The sequence below is a fragment of the Aquarana catesbeiana genome, linkage group LG09, assembly GCF_042186555.1.
Source record: "Aquarana catesbeiana isolate 2022-GZ linkage group LG09, ASM4218655v1, whole genome shotgun sequence".
In the NCBI taxonomy this organism is placed as follows: Eukaryota; Metazoa; Chordata; class Amphibia; order Anura; family Ranidae; genus Aquarana; species Aquarana catesbeiana.
Window position 1 is genome coordinate 211,844,769 of NC_133332.1, and position 16,827 is coordinate 211,861,595.

Below are 16,827 nucleotides of genomic sequence, written 5' to 3' on the forward strand. Positions count from 1 at the left end.
CAGGGAGAAAGATGTGAGTTACTTCCTGAGCAAAAGCCTTAAAGCAGAACTTCACTCTCTCAATCAACATTGACTATTTTTTAATCCTTATGCTACTAGCATTAGTAAATAGATATACTTTTTTTATCATATTTACTTGATTTCAGCTTTTTCTTTTTTTTTTTTTTTAACACTTTAGTTACTTCCTGGTTTCCATACCTAGCCAAATTATATAATTCATCCCAGGAGTCTTCAGGAGGGGTTTACTTTAGGGATGCACCGAATGGGTTTTTTGGTGCCGAAACCGATACCGAAAATAAATCTTCCTTGATCCCAAAAACCGATACCGAAACAACACCAATAAAAAAATATTTTTATACAGGAGATGGTCAGCGACTGGGGACATGGAACAGGAGATGGTCAGAGACTGCAGAGATGGTACAGGAGATGGTCAGAGACTGCAGAGATGGTCAGAGACTGCAGAGATGGTACAGGAGATGGTCAGAGATGGTCAGAGACTGCAGAGATGGTACAGGAGATGGTGAGAGACTGCAGAGATGGTACAGGAGATGGTGAGAGACTGCAGAGATGGTACAGGAGATGATCAGAGACTGCAGAGATGGTACAGGAGATGGTCAGAGACTGCAGACATGGTACAGGAGATGGTCAGGGACTGTGGACATGGTACAGGAGATGGTCAGACTGCAGACATGGTATAGGAGATGGTCAGAGACTGAGGACATGGTACAGGATCCCTGGTAGTGCAGCCTGTGTCCCCATTGCAGCCAATGTCCCCAGTAGTGAAGCCTGTGTTCCCATTGAAGCCAGTGTCCCCTGTAGTGCAGCCTGTGTCCCCATTGTAGCCAGTGTCCCCAGTAGTACAGCCTGTGTCCCCATTGCAGCCAATGTACCCAGTAGTGCAGCCTGTGCCCCCTTTGCAGCCAGTGAAGGGAGAAGAGAGCCGCCGCCGCCACCACCTGTTTGACTACAGCGCCGGGAACATCACAGCTTTCATTTCAATAGCTGTGTGTTCCCCGCTGCGTGCCGTCACATACAGCCCCTCCCCCTTGTCCGGGCACTTTGATAGACAGATCACCCGTCCCATTGGACCCGTCCCTATCAAAGTGCCCGGACAAGGGGGAGGGGCTGTATGTGACGGCGTGCAGCGGGGAACACACAGCTATTGAAATGAAAGCTGTGATGTTCCCGGCGCTGTAATCAAACAGGCGGCGGTTCTCCTCTCTTCTACGATATAGGAAGCCCTCCTGATAGGCCCCGTCCCATTTTCGGTATTGGCAAAAATTCTCTTTCGGCTTTTTGGCGAAAGGGCAATTTTCGGCCGATATGTTTCGGCGGCCGAAATTACGATGCATCCCTAGTTTACTTAGCTAAGCACATCTTTCTACCTGCTTGCCTGAGCTAAGGACAGATGGATTCAAGGAAGTAAATGCTACATGAATCATCTGCCCTTACTCAAGATGGCCAGACAGAAATTCTAGGGGGTGTTTTTTCTAAGCAAAATAAAGCATGGAGACATGGGTGGATGGGGGAGTTTGCTTTGAATATTAATAATGAATTAAGCACTTTCAGCCCCGGAAGATTTGGCTGCTCAATGACCAGGCCATTTTTTGTGATACGGCACTGCGTCGCTTTAACTGACAATTGCGCAGTCATGCGATGCTGTGCCCAAACAAAATTGATGTCCTTTTTCTCTCACAAAGAGAGCTTTCTTTTGATGGTATTTGATCATCTCTGCGGTTTTTATTTTTTGCGCTATAAATAAAAGAGCGACAATTTTGAAAAAAAACACAATATTTTGTACTTTTTGCTAAAATAATATCCCCCTTTTTTTTTTTTTTTTTTAAAAGCTATTTTTTCCTCGGTTTAGGCTGATTATGTATTCTTCTACATTTTTTTGGTAATAAAAATCGCAATAAGCGTATATTGATTGGTTTGCGCAAAAGTTATAGCGTCTACAAAATAGGGGAAAGATTTATGGCATTTTTTTTTATATTTTTTTTTTACTAGTAATGGTGGTGATCAGTGTTTTTTTATCAGGACTGCGTCATTATGGCGGACAGATCTGACACTTTTGAGACATTTTTGGGACCATTGACAATTATACAGTGATCAGTGCTATAAAAAGGCACTGATTACTGTATTAATGTCATTTGGCAAGGCAGGGGTTAACACTAGGGGGCGATTAAGGGGTTAACTGTGTTCCCTAGTGTGTGTTCTAATTGTAGGGGGATGGGAGTGACTGGAGGAAATGATCGATCATTGTTCCTAGCTAGTAGGAACTCACGATCTGTCTCTCCTCTCCTCACAGACACACACACACATCCCTGTTCTGGCTCTCATGCCCGAGATCGCACGTGGCTGGCGGTCATCGTGAACGCCGGTCACACGCATCTGCACACCCACAGTGCAGCTGGCGCGCGCGCGCCTGCTATCCCGCCTAAAGAGACCAATGTACAGCTACGGCGGTTTGCGGGATCGTGCCGACCTGCCGCAGTATAACGGCGTCTGGTCAGCAAACGGTTAAATAGTGCTTTTGGTTTGTGGTGCTCAGATACAGTGTAGTTCCACTTTAACTAAAGAGTGGACAGGATTTCCTTCTGCAAAGCCCTCTTATGGACCTGGGCATACTGAACAGCTTTGAAAGTAGCCACTGTCAGACCTAGAGCCTGCATGCAAACCGCAGGGAGCCACTGGAATGCAGATAGGAGGTTCTGGAGTTTGTCTAGTGGAAGAAACACCTTGGCCTACTTCAATCAAGAATCAGGCCCAGACACTCCCAAGCGCCTGGATGGAATCAAGGCAGACATCTTGAAAGTCAAGATCTAACAAAGTTCAGCAGGGAGCATATGGGAACCTTGACACTGTCCAACTAGGCTGAGTGGGTTTGGAGAAAAATGGAGCTGCATCAAGGGATGCATCACAGACATTTAATCCCTGGACCAACTGGTCAAGCAGTTCAGGGACTAGAAGTCAAAGCCCCTCGTACAACCTGGCCCATTCGGTCAGTGTTTTGGATACCAGGGTCGTGGCCCACACAGGGAGCTGAACAGGTAATGGGGAACATAGAAGTGCCACCAACTCTGCCCTGCGGTCTGCAGGAGCCAGAAAATAGGGGGGATATCTCCACTAGAATCACTGTGGCCTTGTGAAGCCTATGAGCAGAATACATGCAAAGAGCAAGTGTATAATCTAATGCGGAACATCCTACCTCATCTAGACCATGCACAAATATATTTGGCCCCCATATACAGAGGAGAGGACAAGTCCCAACTTACCAACCGTACAGGGTTATGCAAGGAGACCCGGATCTGGATATAACCTGTTCTGACAGAGCAAACTGCCAGCAGGGGAGCAATAAAATGGCTGCCAGTTGAAGCTACACCAAAATGGCCACTGCTGCAGCCTATCAAAGAAGGGCTGCTGCTAGGAGCCGAGAACAGAAGGAGTGTCCAAAGGCAACATGGAGGTACTACAGCCTGCCCAGTGTCCATCCCTCCCCCAGCAGCTGTCCTGCCAGAAGCGGTGCCGAAACCCCATGCAGAAGGTACAGCTAATGCCCACAGTCAACATGCCACAGCCTGCCCACTAGGCCAGTCTAAATTATCGGGCAGTCCGGCCACGTGGTGCGCCCACCTGCGAGAGGGCCCAGCAGGAAACCTGGCCCAGTAAAAATTAGTCCAAAACATCCTCAGCTTGAGGCTGGGATGCACATGGGGACTGGATCAAGCCTCACACCTTCATGCACCCCATTGCCAGACATCTACTCACCAGGCAACCAAAATGAGGGTAGGGGGAGAGCCCATGGAAAACAATGCCACCTCAGCGGACCTTTACAAGATAACCTGGGGTCTACATGTCGAATTGGGACAAATTGCAGTCAGACGAATCCCACATCCAAGAGGGAGGGGGAAACAGACTACCACTAAGGTTTGGGGAAGGGGGAGAGTGGGACCCTGCAGGGCCAATCACCTCAGGGAGTACTCGCTGCGCTGCATTAGGTAGGGATGGGGGGGACATTTCTATTTTCCGATACAGTGGAGTGTGTGGGTAAGGCTTCCATGCCCGGTCCTCCTCTCCACTGAAGTGGGGGGGCTGTCGGCCAGGGGAAACCCTGTGACACGTACTCCAGCGCCCGGTCATATGTGTCTCAGCGAAACATTTAACTCGCTGGTTGCCCCAGTCGATGATGGGACTGTTACGGCCAAACCAGTGTATAGCCAAAGCTCTGCATGTGCTAGTTGCCCAGACTGTGGTTACCACTGGATCTATATTATCCAGCTTGTCGCTCAGCCTGGCTGTTGACTAAATATTTGAAATAAAAAGAAGAAACGCTATGGAACCATAGGTCTCAGCAGGGAACTAGGTCCTTACTACTGAACACTAAACAAAAATAACTGGCTTACCTATAGCAGAGTGGGGGTTTTATCCAGAGAGGACTGCCTGTAGGAGGGGCCAAGTTTTTCTTTCTGCCCAGTGTCCTACTCCTGTAGGTGGCACTATAAAACCCTGTTTGGTCAAGTTAAGAAAGAGAGGCTGGAAGACGAGGAAGATCCAGACAGCTGCACTCCAACAATCCACAATTATTCGGTATAAATGTTAAAACCAAATTATAGATGGAACAAGTACAGTGGAGGACAAACAGGTATGTGTGTGTGTAAGAGAAAACATATTCTGTTATACAAATGATATTTTGTTTGGTCAGGTCTGCTCTGTGCATCTCCTGAAGGGCCTGTAGAATGAGTGACATACAGAAGGGCCTGGAGAGCAGCTTAGGTGTCTTTTATAAGTTAAATCCATATTTATGAGCTGTAGAATAGGGGTCATCCGGCAGCAAGTTCATATATGCTGGATATTATTGAACTATAGATGCGGCCTGCATCCTGTTACTTACATGATATAAAGACCTAAAACACATGGAACATTTTTTCTGCTCCTTGTTTTCCAAGTCCCGGTATTTCGCCAGATTAGGCGACTCGTCAGAATTTGTAACGGAAGTGACGTTCCGTCGCCGCCATCTTGCTACACCCCGCACTCGTCCACAGTGGGATACAGTGAGAAGGCGGCAAGTGGACATCTTGTTACACCCGTCGGAGTCATGTATTTCACACTTATTTTTAACAGTAAACTGAGCTTATATAGTGATATACAGTATTTAAAAACCCATCTGACTGTTTAGATGTTGAATTTTACAAGCAGCGGCAAGCCTGCTGATTTCACAGGTTTGCTAATCTGACAGAACACTGCTGCTTTGAAAAATCAACATCAAAACAGTCTGAGGGATTTGAAAATACTGAATAGAGAATTTTAGACAGTAGAGAAGGGAGAATGATGGTTCTGGTGATGGCTCATCTCAGGGGAAATAACAGTAATAAGAACTGTCCCCTAATATTTGTTGTTTTTGGACTATCAGGGGCTGTTCCACAGACATTAGGCTGTATTGGGAGAACATAATCTAAGGATTAGGGTATATTGGGAGAACATAATCTAAGGATTAGGCTATATTGGGAGAACATAATCTAAGGATTAGGCTGTATTGGGAGAACATAATCTAAGTCTGTGGACATCTTTAATGCACAGTAGCTAGATGTCCCTTTGCTGAATTGAGACCATTAAAATGCCATTTCTGTGTGGCTATTAGTTATTAAATATAATATAACTCCCCAATCACCTAAATGAAGAGTATATAGGGAGAGGAACAGAATAATGGGACTTTAAATGTGCCTGAAGAGAGTACCGTACATACACTTGAAGATAAAAATCACAATGTTTATTTTAAATAAAGTTAAAACACAGTAAAATCAATTGGGACTTATTTTATTACATATACATAAAAAACATATAATTACAAATAATATAGTAGTAGCCGTGAGGGAGATCAATCAGGTTGTTGTTGCTTTTTTTATCTTCTTTTTAAACACAACTTCAGAAGTTAGGCTTTAACTGTATGTTTTGGCTAAATCTATAACAGCGCACAGTAAACTACCAAAAAAAAAAACAGGCTTTGGCCCCATTCCCTTTTTGTTCTCCATTTAATTTTTTGGATACATCTATACACTGATACCACTTTTTTAAGACAGAGTACAGATACCGATACTTTTTTTTTATGTCGTGACATTGGCACTAATATGCAGCACTGATGAGGTGTGGACTGTCAGTAGTTTTTTTATTTTATTTATTTTTTACAATTTTTTTTTTTTATTATTATTTACAATAATATATATTTTTTGTATTTTTTCTTTTAAATATTTATTACATTTCCTTTTATTATTTTTTAATCAACCTTTTTTGGGGGGGGGGGGGGGGCGGCTTTGGTGAGATAATCAGAGGTCTGACCCCTGACATCTCCCCTTTGAGACAGGGAATGGGACTGAGGATACAGATTCCCCAGTCCCTTTCTCTCAAGCCTCAGCTGCACTGAAGATGAATGGAGAGGAGACAGAGGCTCCTCTCCATTCATAAACTGAAGCATCGTAAACACAGTTTACGATGCTCAGTTATAAATGAACAGAGTCATTCATTCAGTCCTCCGCTCTTAATCCTGACAGAGCTGGGACAGGGAGGGCGCAGGACCTAACGGAGGAGCGCACAGAGGGGGACACGGGGGGAACCAGAGGAGAGCACGGAAGAGGACATGTGAGGAGCCAGAGGAGGACTGGACTGGAGCACACGGAGAACACAGAGGAGGACCGGAGGAGGATAAAGGGGACAGTCAGGGGTGATTGGTTCGGCTGTGGGGGGGACTTACAATCACTGATCTCCCTGTATGGCTTTCAATAAAGCAGCTGAAAGCCATGGGGGGGGGGCTGACATATGCTTTATTGAAAGCCATACAGGGAGATCGGTGATTGTAACTCCACCACCACCACACCGATTGTCCCTGACTGTCCAGGTATCGGGTCAAGCATCGGAGCATTTGCACAAGTACTAGTATCGGTGCAAACCTAGATACAACTTATGCCACTACCAATATTTTGCTGGAAGCTAAAAACCCCCCAAGATGCAAAATTGATTAGCCCTCAACAACTGGAGTGGGAGTGATTTCCCCACTCTCTTAAACGTGCAGAGGCAACCTATGCTAACATCTATCAGTTTAAACCTTTAATATATTTGGTACACCACATCCTGGGTGCATCATTTCTCTGAAGATAAACTTTGCCCTGTACTGTTCACTCTCACATGTGTGAGTGTCTCAAGTGTATGACTGCAAAATCTTCTGTGAATGTTAGGCCTCATGCACACAGGACGTTATAAAAAAAAAAACAGTAACGTTAGCTATAGAAAGCTGTAGCTAGAGTGAGTTTTTCAGCGTTTTTGTAGTAGTGTTTTTTGACGTTTTTTTAACTTTTTTTTTTTATCAAAACTGTATACTCCCATAAAGGCTTATGCCTCGAAAACGCTGATAAATGCAGAGGAGCCAGGTTTTTTGGTGTTTTTACAGCTAAAAACTCCTCTCAAAACCCACTAGTTCTGTTTTTTTTTTTTTTTTTTTTTTTTTTATCCAGCTAGAAAACACCCCTGCCAAAAAGTCCTGATAACAGCCTATGTGTGCATGGACACACAGGATAACATGCTTGGGAGTTTATTGTCTGAAGCCAAAAACAGTAGCTGTAAAAACACCCAGTGTGCATGAGGCCTTATTGTTCTTTGAAAATCTTCAATAAAAATGTATTGAAAGTAAAATCAATGGAGGGGATTTAAAATGGTTGTCACACACACCCTTTAGATTCCATCGGACTGCTGCTCTAAAAATGTTGGTGCTTGCACCTGACTGCATGTCAGAAACAGATACATGAATCATGAGTGTCCATGTTGGTATTCAGTCAAACAGCAGCTTTGGAATCCACCATCCATTTTCAAGCAAAAGTAAGACGGACCTGATGGGGAACTAGTCAATCAATAACCCATCAGACTCCATTCATCCAGTGACTAGTGGAACTAAAGTTTAAAGATAATTGCAGGCAGGGTCTTTATTGCAGAAAAGACATGCAATGCCTGGGAGTGACATCATCCCATGCTGACCAATCAAACTGACTAGCATAGAGGGCCTTTTCAGGTGTCAGACTGCTGGAATCATTTTGCTTTAAGCCATTTCCCAAATATGGCCATTGACCATCAGTATACCTGATTCCTTTAATTACATTTAGCTTCAGTGGGAAATCTGTCATCTTAGTGGGGCCAGGAATAGAGCCCTAAGCGGGCAGCTCACATTCATGACAGCTCCCAAGCACAGAAGTCCCCCATCCCCACTCCTGACCTACCTCAATACGCCCACTCAGAGCTGATCTTAATTATCTCCAGTATCCTAAACTAAGAACTGGCAGCAATTCTTTAGGAATCTGTTGCTGTCATAGTTAGAACCACCTGAAGTTGTCACCCAACTCAGTGCCAAAACTGGCACAAATGCTTGCTGAATCAGGCACAGGTAGTTTTCTGGCAAACTGTCACCAGAAAAGTGATGTGAAAGTGGGGGGAAAAAAACCAGAGGTAGACATTTTTGGCACCGCTGTGTGCCATGATGTGACTCCCATGCACAAGTGTGCATTTGGTCAACTAAGTGGCCAAAGAGTCTGAACCCAGAAGGAGGACTGGGAGAAGATGGCAGTGTCCATGACCGAAGGGAGTTCTAACCATGTATCGGTGAAGGGGATCTCTTTCCAGGAAAGTCTGCCATGTTGTGCTAATATGTTGTGCATACTAGCACATTATGGCTAAAAGACCCAACTAAAAAAGAAAATTTGGGCTGAGGTTTAATTCCACTTTAATGCTTTTGTGAACTTTTCAGAATGTGTTTTTTGATGATCTAAGTGCTAAGCCCTTAAATACAGACCACAGACAAGAAAGAATTTATTTTTGTTGCATATATTGGTATGTGATTGGATGTTGATCGGGGAAAACTGTGTATGTGGGGAGGGATTTTGTTTTGGTATTATGGCAATTTCTCCAACTCTCTCTGCCCTCCTAACTTGCTATTAACATTCTGTATAAACAAATATATATTATTCAAAATAAAGAAAGATAGTTTAAAATTGCATCAGTGAATATACAAACCAAAATCGACAATATCGCTATCAAATATTGTGAAATATTTTTTCAGTTGAGCCAGTTTATAAAGCTCAGAGTGGGCGCCACTAATGGGGTGACATTTAGTAGTAGTTAGGTGGTGGAGCAGTGGCACAGAGTCTGCAAGATATGAACAGTATTTTCACTCTCCTTATGGTATACAGTTCTATTTAGCACAGCATCTGTCATTCTGTTACTTTATAGATATTTTAACATGTAAAAAAGATTTCTTCTAATGCTTGTAATTATGAAGCACATGAATGCTTTAAAGCCTATGTGCAGCCAAAATCACAAACCAAAATATCATCACAAGGGACATAACATACAATCAATATGATGTGTTCCTCATGCCAATTCCACTTCTGTTATTGGAAATCTTCCTCCATCCTGCCCCCTCTGAAACCCTGCGGCTGGGGGGGTGGGGGGCTGTAATATAAATAATGTGCTGCCACAAGCCCTCATCAGGAGAGCCTGACTATTCTCACCCATTTCACCCAACTCCACCATTCATAGAATATTCACTACAGCTTCCATGAATGAAACTATAGTACAGCTTCTATGAATGGCAGAGCGAAAGGGTGGGCATAATCAATCTCTCTTATTGAGAGCCTGTGACAGACTATTAGTTGTATTAAAGCGGTAGCAAACTGCAGTTTTTTTTTTTTGTTTTTTTTGTACCTGCAAGGCAAAGTTTTATAATGTGCTAGTATGCATCGCATACTAGCACATTATGTGAAACTTACCTTAGAACGAAGCCCTTCCAGCTCCGAGCTGTCACAGCTGACAGGGCTTCCATCTTCACCTGTTTTCCTTCCGGGTTCGCAGATTCTGGCTGTGTGAGTGGCTGGAGCCAAGATGATGTCACTACCATGTGGAAGCCGCTGTTTACATCACAGGACTCTGAATGAACAGCCCGGGTGGCTGTTCCTTCAGAGCACATGCACCAGTGATGTCACAGGCTGCATGTACAGTAAATATCTCCTAAACGGTGCAGGTTAGGAGATATTTACAGTACCTATAGGTAAGCCTTATTATAGGTTTACCTATTGATAAAATTCATGTATGGGAGTTTACTCCCACTAACCCACGCTACACCAGAAGAATATGGTGGAGGGGGGACAGGATGAACAAAGATTTTCAGAAACAAGAGGAATCGGCACAAGGGATACATCCTACTAGCTGCATGTTATGTCCCTTGTTCCAATTTTTCTATTTGTGATTTTGCCTATACTTTAGCTTTAATGGACGATTATTAAGACATATTTTTACCCTCCTTTTTAATAACACATTACAGCCCACAGTCACTTCTAGCAGAGCTACTGCAGCTTTGTCATAGCGAACACTGTCATGAATCAATAGTGGCTGTAAATGGGGGAATCATCCAGCATTGATTGGTGTGGAAGCAGGCGCAGAAGGCCCAGGAGAGGCAGGAAAATCCGTATTAAATTATCTTCCCTGAACTGTTTTGCAGAAAATCAATCGGGCGCCATCAGACGAGGAATGTTTCTTTGACCTCTTGAGTAAATTCCAGAGTAACCGGATGGATGATCAAAGATGTACATTAGAGGAGAACCAGAGCGCAGGGACGGAAACAACGCCAACACACGTGCCAGCAATGGATGACCGGATATGTGAGTACACACACATGCCATTCAGAATGATTAACCTACTGCAGTTTTGAGAGTGTCTTTATTTCACAGTGTGGGAAATAAGTCATATGCCAATGGATTTCAGGTATCACTGCAGTTGAGAACCAGTGCCAAGAGGAGCATCTAGGTTGCCACTGCTGATTGCATCTGAAAATACTAACTGCTTGGCTGTCACTGGCTTTAATACTTTAAAGTGGTTGTTAACCCACTTCTTTCAAATCCTCCCATCCCCTCCAGACATTACCATAAGCGTCCCTGTGTATTGTAACAAAATCTGCCGGATTGTGCCTATATAGGCTCAGCTCCCAGCACTCAGCTGACTTGTCAGCTCTCTTCTCTCTCAGCTCACAGTTCCAGTGTGCGGGGCTGAGCCCTCCCACTGATGTCAGCCAGGGAGGAGGGGGAGAGAGGAGAGACAGAGCCGACAGTCAGCTGAGCGCCAGGAGCCATGGTCATATAGATACAGATTGGCAGATTTTTTACTTTATACAGGCACACTTGTTATTATAGTGCAGAGAGGATGGGAGGATTTAGCTGCAGATATGAGAGGAGGGGGGGCACTGGTATGAGCAGACAGGGAGGGGGATGAGGACAGAGGAAAGACAGGAGAGCAGGGTAGCATATGATGGAGGCACGTACGCTGACAATGGTGTCGGAGCTCAGCAGCCCTGATATATCGGAGTCAGCGCACAGGGGGGAGGGTATAGCCAGGCAGGGTCAGACAGGTATTTCAGGGGGCCAAATTACACAGCACAAGCACTGTGCTGTATAACATGCTTTTTTTTTTTTTTTTTTTTTTTTTTTTTTTTTTTTTTGGGTTAACTAACGCTTTAAGCCACTGGCATGGAACAAGCTGATCTGTATACTACTTCTGAGTTAAGTGAGTCAGAAAGTATTGGATTTTAAAGATCAGTGTAACAGCTGGGCAATTGGCATTTTCGTTATTAGAGGTCAGCAATGGCAGCCTATGTACTTGTCTCATAAAAGGTTTACTTTAATCCTTGTTCTACATAATTGAAAAGCCAGCTGTTTACACATGTTTCCATGTAAAACTGTAGTCTCTTTTGAATTGATTTTGTTCTCCGCAGCTTCCCTCTCATTTTCCTGTATATGTAAAAAAACAAACAAAAAAACAAAACAAAAGGTAGCTCAGAAATAGGGGTGGAGCTGCAACCATTGAACATGCTGGCTACATTTTCACAGGCTCCTCTTAAAGCGGCGTTCCACCCACTTTTACAACTCTTCAGCATCCCTTACTAAACTGTGCACTGTAAACGAATTGGATATTTTTTAAAAAATTTTATCAGCACCTACTGTATATCTGCTGTATTCATTTTTCACTTCCTCCTCCCTGACCGTGGCCCACTGCATCATTTCCTGTTTGCAATGCCTTCTGGGAAGGGGTGGCAACTTCCTCTGACACTGCCATGGCTATGGAAACCTGACCTGAAACCTATTACACTGCTTGTGCTGCACTGAGCATGTGCAAGATCTGCAAGGATGAGATCCAGGAAGAAATACAGTCTGGCTTCAGATGCCCACACTTAAGATGGCCACGGCCTGCTGCAATTTTATAAAATAACAAACTACTGCTATAAACTAACAAAACAGACCTTCATTTACAGACTAACTTTACTAGAATACAGTAAGCTTGTGTATTATAGGGGTATTTTTATTTAAAAAGTATAATTTCGGCCGGAACATCACTTTAAAAGATGACACCAGCAGTCAGAGGGATTGAACAAGCTGAAGTTAGAAGCCGATTGGCCACCATGCAGCTGCACCAGATTTTGCACTTTTCAGTTTTAGTAAATCAACCCCTTTGTCTCCTATGTCAGTACTAATGCAACATTTTTATGTTAGCAATTTTTACAATTAATTATAGTGTTTTTTCTGAATGAATCTGTAATGGCGAAACTATAATGCTTGATTGGTGTATACTTTATGCACCTTTTTCATACGTATACGTTTTAACACAGGTCAGCGAATGTACACAGGCTATTCATTATTTTAAACAGTGATAGTTCATAGCAGTGGGATATGTTGACACAACTGTATTCTAATGCATCAATCGCTTGATTATTGATAATGGCAGCACATAAAAATGCATGTGAAAAAACATATGGAAAGGTGTGAGTCCAGCCTAAACATTTGCTTAATCATGTAAAGAGCCTGGTACTTAAACAGTAACTCCACTTTTGTTGAGAAAAAAACATTCTCTTCTGGGTGATCTATGTACATTGTATAGCTTTAACCAACTTTGTTGCAAATTCCTACCTTTTGTTGTTCTGAAGAAATAGTAGTTTGTCTGTGTCCATGGGCTGAGTGAACCTGTATGGGAGTGGTTTTATAATTATCAGTTAGCTGCTGTACATGCAGGGCTCTAATTGAGGAAAGTGGCAGGGTCTGCATCCCTTTAGATGCGATTTCCCTTTGGGAGTATCTCACCAAAAATTAAATTTTCTTTGCAGGGGATGCCCAAAATATGACTTGTATTTTAGTGCAGACTTCTGGGGAAATCAGTAAGCTAATCCCACAAGCAGGAAATTGCATAAATTACATTTCTGAGGGGCGCTCTTTACAGCACTGCAGATCGAAGGGGAAAGGCAATATTTAATAACATTCAATTACAATATGACATGTGTTGCAGTTGTAAACGTGTGTGTATATATTATATATATATATATATATATATATATATATTTTTTTTTTTTTTCCCCCATGAAAATTAAGTTACCCTTTAAGTTGTACCTCCAGCTAAAGCATTTTGAATGGAGTAGGTTAGGACCTCTGTTTTTTTCCTCTGTCAGACTGACTTGTATCTTAGTGTAGACCTCTGGGAAAATCAGTGAGCCAATCACACAAGCAGGAATTTATATTTCTGGAGGGGCGTTCTGTACACATTGTGTGTATGGAACCCCTCCAGGTAGCCATATTGCATTGCACTTTACAGAAAATTGCAGTGCTGCACAGGAACAGGAAAGGTAATTTTTTAATAACATTCAATTACAATATGACTTGTGTCACAATTGTATATGCTATATTATTTTTCCCCATGAAACTGGAGTTGCCTTTTAAGACAGAAACATTTATGCAAAGACACAACAAATGAATAAAGCTCACATTCTGGGTGCCCCCATCCAATAACACTTTGACAGCAGTTTCAGGGAACACTATGATGACACCCGCAGAAGATATCACTTGTCGTCAGTGTAGAGCGGAGACATAGAGATGCCTCTGGCCCTTCCCATTCTGTGTTATCAGCTGTGGCAAAACAGGCGACAAGATTATCAGGACCCTGGACACCGGAACTGAGCAGAAAGAGTTGCAGCCAAATGGGACTTGCCTGTTAGCATCAACATACACCGCTGCCATATGAATAATAACATCATCATCCTGTCCCTGCTCTTATTGCAGCAGCAGAACTAGATCACAGCTGTTTTGTGTAATCTAAACTTAACCCTAAAATTGCCATCTTTGTTCCTGTTATAATAGGAAAAACTAGGAACAAGACTAGGAAAAGCTATTGCTCTAATAGAATTCTAACCCAGTTTTTGCCTCTAGAGTCACAAAATCCAACAACACTGCACATTTTACAGTCTAAGATGCAGTGATGGGAGTAAGTCACATATGTGCAAGTCACAAGCAAGTCTCAAGTCTTAACCTTCAAGTCACAAGCAAGTCCCAAGTTACTGTGGCGAAAAGCAAGCAAGTCAAGTCGAGTCCCTGCTAGAAGTCAAGCAAGTCAAGTCATTTATTTTGGTCAAGTCACAAATTAAGTCAAAAAATACTGATCTACCCCGAAGCTAGGACTCGGGGGGAGCTTTCTTTTGTGGGGGGGGGGCAGCTTTTGCCTAGGCCAAGACACAGCACTGGTGGTGCCAAGTCATTGCAAGTCAAATAGCCCAAGTCAAAGTCAAGTCGCAAGTCATTAGTGTCTAGTCAAAGTCAAGTCGAGTAATTTATTTAATTTTGTCAAGCAAGTCGCAAGTCTTCAAACAGGTGACTCGAGTCTGACTCGAGTCAAGTCATGTGACTCGAGTCCCCCACCTCTGCTAAGATGTGAGGCGATGTAATTTACCCAATCTCATCTATGTGTGTTACACCTCTTGCGCACACAGGTGCCTGAGCCTGGTCAACATAAATTTTGGCGTTTCTCCCCACCCAGTTGCTGCGTAGAGCCTCCCATAAACATGAATAGCTGGGCATGGCTGTATTTATGTGGCTTAAAGGGGTTGTAAACCCCTTTTTTTTTTTTTTTTTTAAACAAACATGTCATACTTGCCTCCACTGTACAGTTCATTTTGCACAGAGTGGCCCGATCATCCTCTTCTGGGGTCCCTTAGCAGTGCTGGTGGCTCCTCCTCGCATCGAATGTCCACATTGGAGAAGCGCTCTCCTTGGTGGATACCCGTGCGGGCACGTTTTTGAGTCCCGCAACTGTATCCATTCACACAGAATGCAGGACTCGGCCCTACCCCCTGGCGTTGTGTCATTGAATTTGATTGATAGCAGCGGGAGCCAATGGCTGCGCTGCTATCAATCTACCCAATCAGGACACGAGACACCAGGTAGAGCTGGTGTGCTCGTTCCCGGCTGGAGAAGGATCGGGGTCAGGTAAGTAAAACGGGGGCTTGTGGGGGCTGCAGCACCACAGAAGGTTTTTCACCTTAATGCATAGAATGCATTAAGGTGAAAACCATGAGGTTTTTTTTTTTTTGCATACACCAATACACTATACTGGTGTTTACAACAGCCGTATATCTAGAATAAAGTTATTCATGTCTATGGAAGGATGTATGCAGGGAGATTGGCATGCCAGAATTAACATTGAAGAGGCTCAGCTTCTAAGTGCAAAATCCCTTAATGTTTTACCATCTTTGTATAGTTTGTAATGATATATGTATTTGGGGGCAGCCATATTTGCTCATTAGGTGGCAAGTTTCCTGCTTGGTGTTGTACTTTTGTTGTTCCCTGCTTGGTTTTGGGTCAGTTGTAATTGAAAGTGCTTACTATATACAATCTTTGTATATACAAATTAATTTACACATATGCATTATTATTATACAGGAAATTATATATTATAGATTGTACAGGACACCGCGGTTGGGTCCTGGACGGGTGATATAGCACCGATATTTGGGTTATGGTCCCTTTAAGGGAAGTGTGGTAGTATTCAGGGGGTCACCCAGGATGGGTGAGGAATTCCCAGGAATAGCTTTAATCAGGAGAGGACTGACTCGCAGTTCTCTCTGTGTTAATAGAGAGATATTTGGGACCGGGAATTTCGGAGGATCTGAAGTGATATTCGGGTGGGAAAGAGCCTCCGCCCCTGACTACAGGGATTCCAGCACACACTGGGTTAACAGTCTCCAGGAAGCAGCTCTTAAAGGCAGGAAGTAGTGCTAGTAGTGGACACCTGTCTTGGAGAGTTCTGAGTTTTGCTGAGGCTGCTAAAATAATCAACAATGACTGTTAAAACGTTGGAATAACTACCCATCCACAAACTGAAAGGTGCCTTTTTACTTTTACTTTGTGCTGAAGGTAAGCAGACTTTATTTTGTATTTTTGCTTGTGTGCTGCTGGAAGCCTTATTTTGATTTGCTTGCTGAAAATAAACGCCCCACTTCAGCCCCTGAAGGTTTTACCCCCTTTCTGACCAGAGCACTTTTTACAATTTGGCACTGTGTCACTTTAACTGCTAATTGCGCGGTCATGCAATGTACCCAAATGAAATTTGCGTCCTTTTTTTCCCACAAATAGAGCTTTCTTTTGATGGTATTTGATCACCTCTGCGTTTTGTTTTTTTTTTTTTTTTGCGCTATAAACGGAAAAAGACCGAATATTTTGAAAAAAAAATGATATTTTCTACTTTTTGTTATAAAAAAAATCCAATAAACTCAATTTTAGTCACACATTTAGGCCAAAATGTATTCAGCCACATGTGTTTGGTAAAAAAAAAGTTTGCGCAAAAATTATAAAGCGTCTGGAATTTACACAGCTTTTAGTTTATGACTGCCTATCTCATTTCTTGAGGTGCTAAAATGGCAGGGCAGTACAACCCCCCCTCCCAAATGACCCCATTTTGGAAAGTAGACACCCCAAGGAAGTTTCTGAG

At 43.1% G+C, this 16,827-nt stretch overlaps 1 protein-coding gene across 3 annotated transcripts in view; it reads left to right on the forward strand.

Annotated features, from left to right (window-relative positions):
- Positions 1 to 16,827, forward strand: part of GPSM1 (G protein signaling modulator 1) — an 811,168-nt gene that overhangs the window by 583,549 nt on the left and 210,792 nt on the right. For all 3 annotated transcript variants that reach the window (XM_073599650.1, XM_073599651.1, XM_073599649.1), the window contains one exon: positions 10,532 to 10,691. In XM_073599650.1, the coding sequence (XP_073455751.1) occupies positions 10,532 to 10,691 (160 nt within the window). The remainder of the gene's footprint in view (positions 1 to 10,531; positions 10,692 to 16,827) is intronic.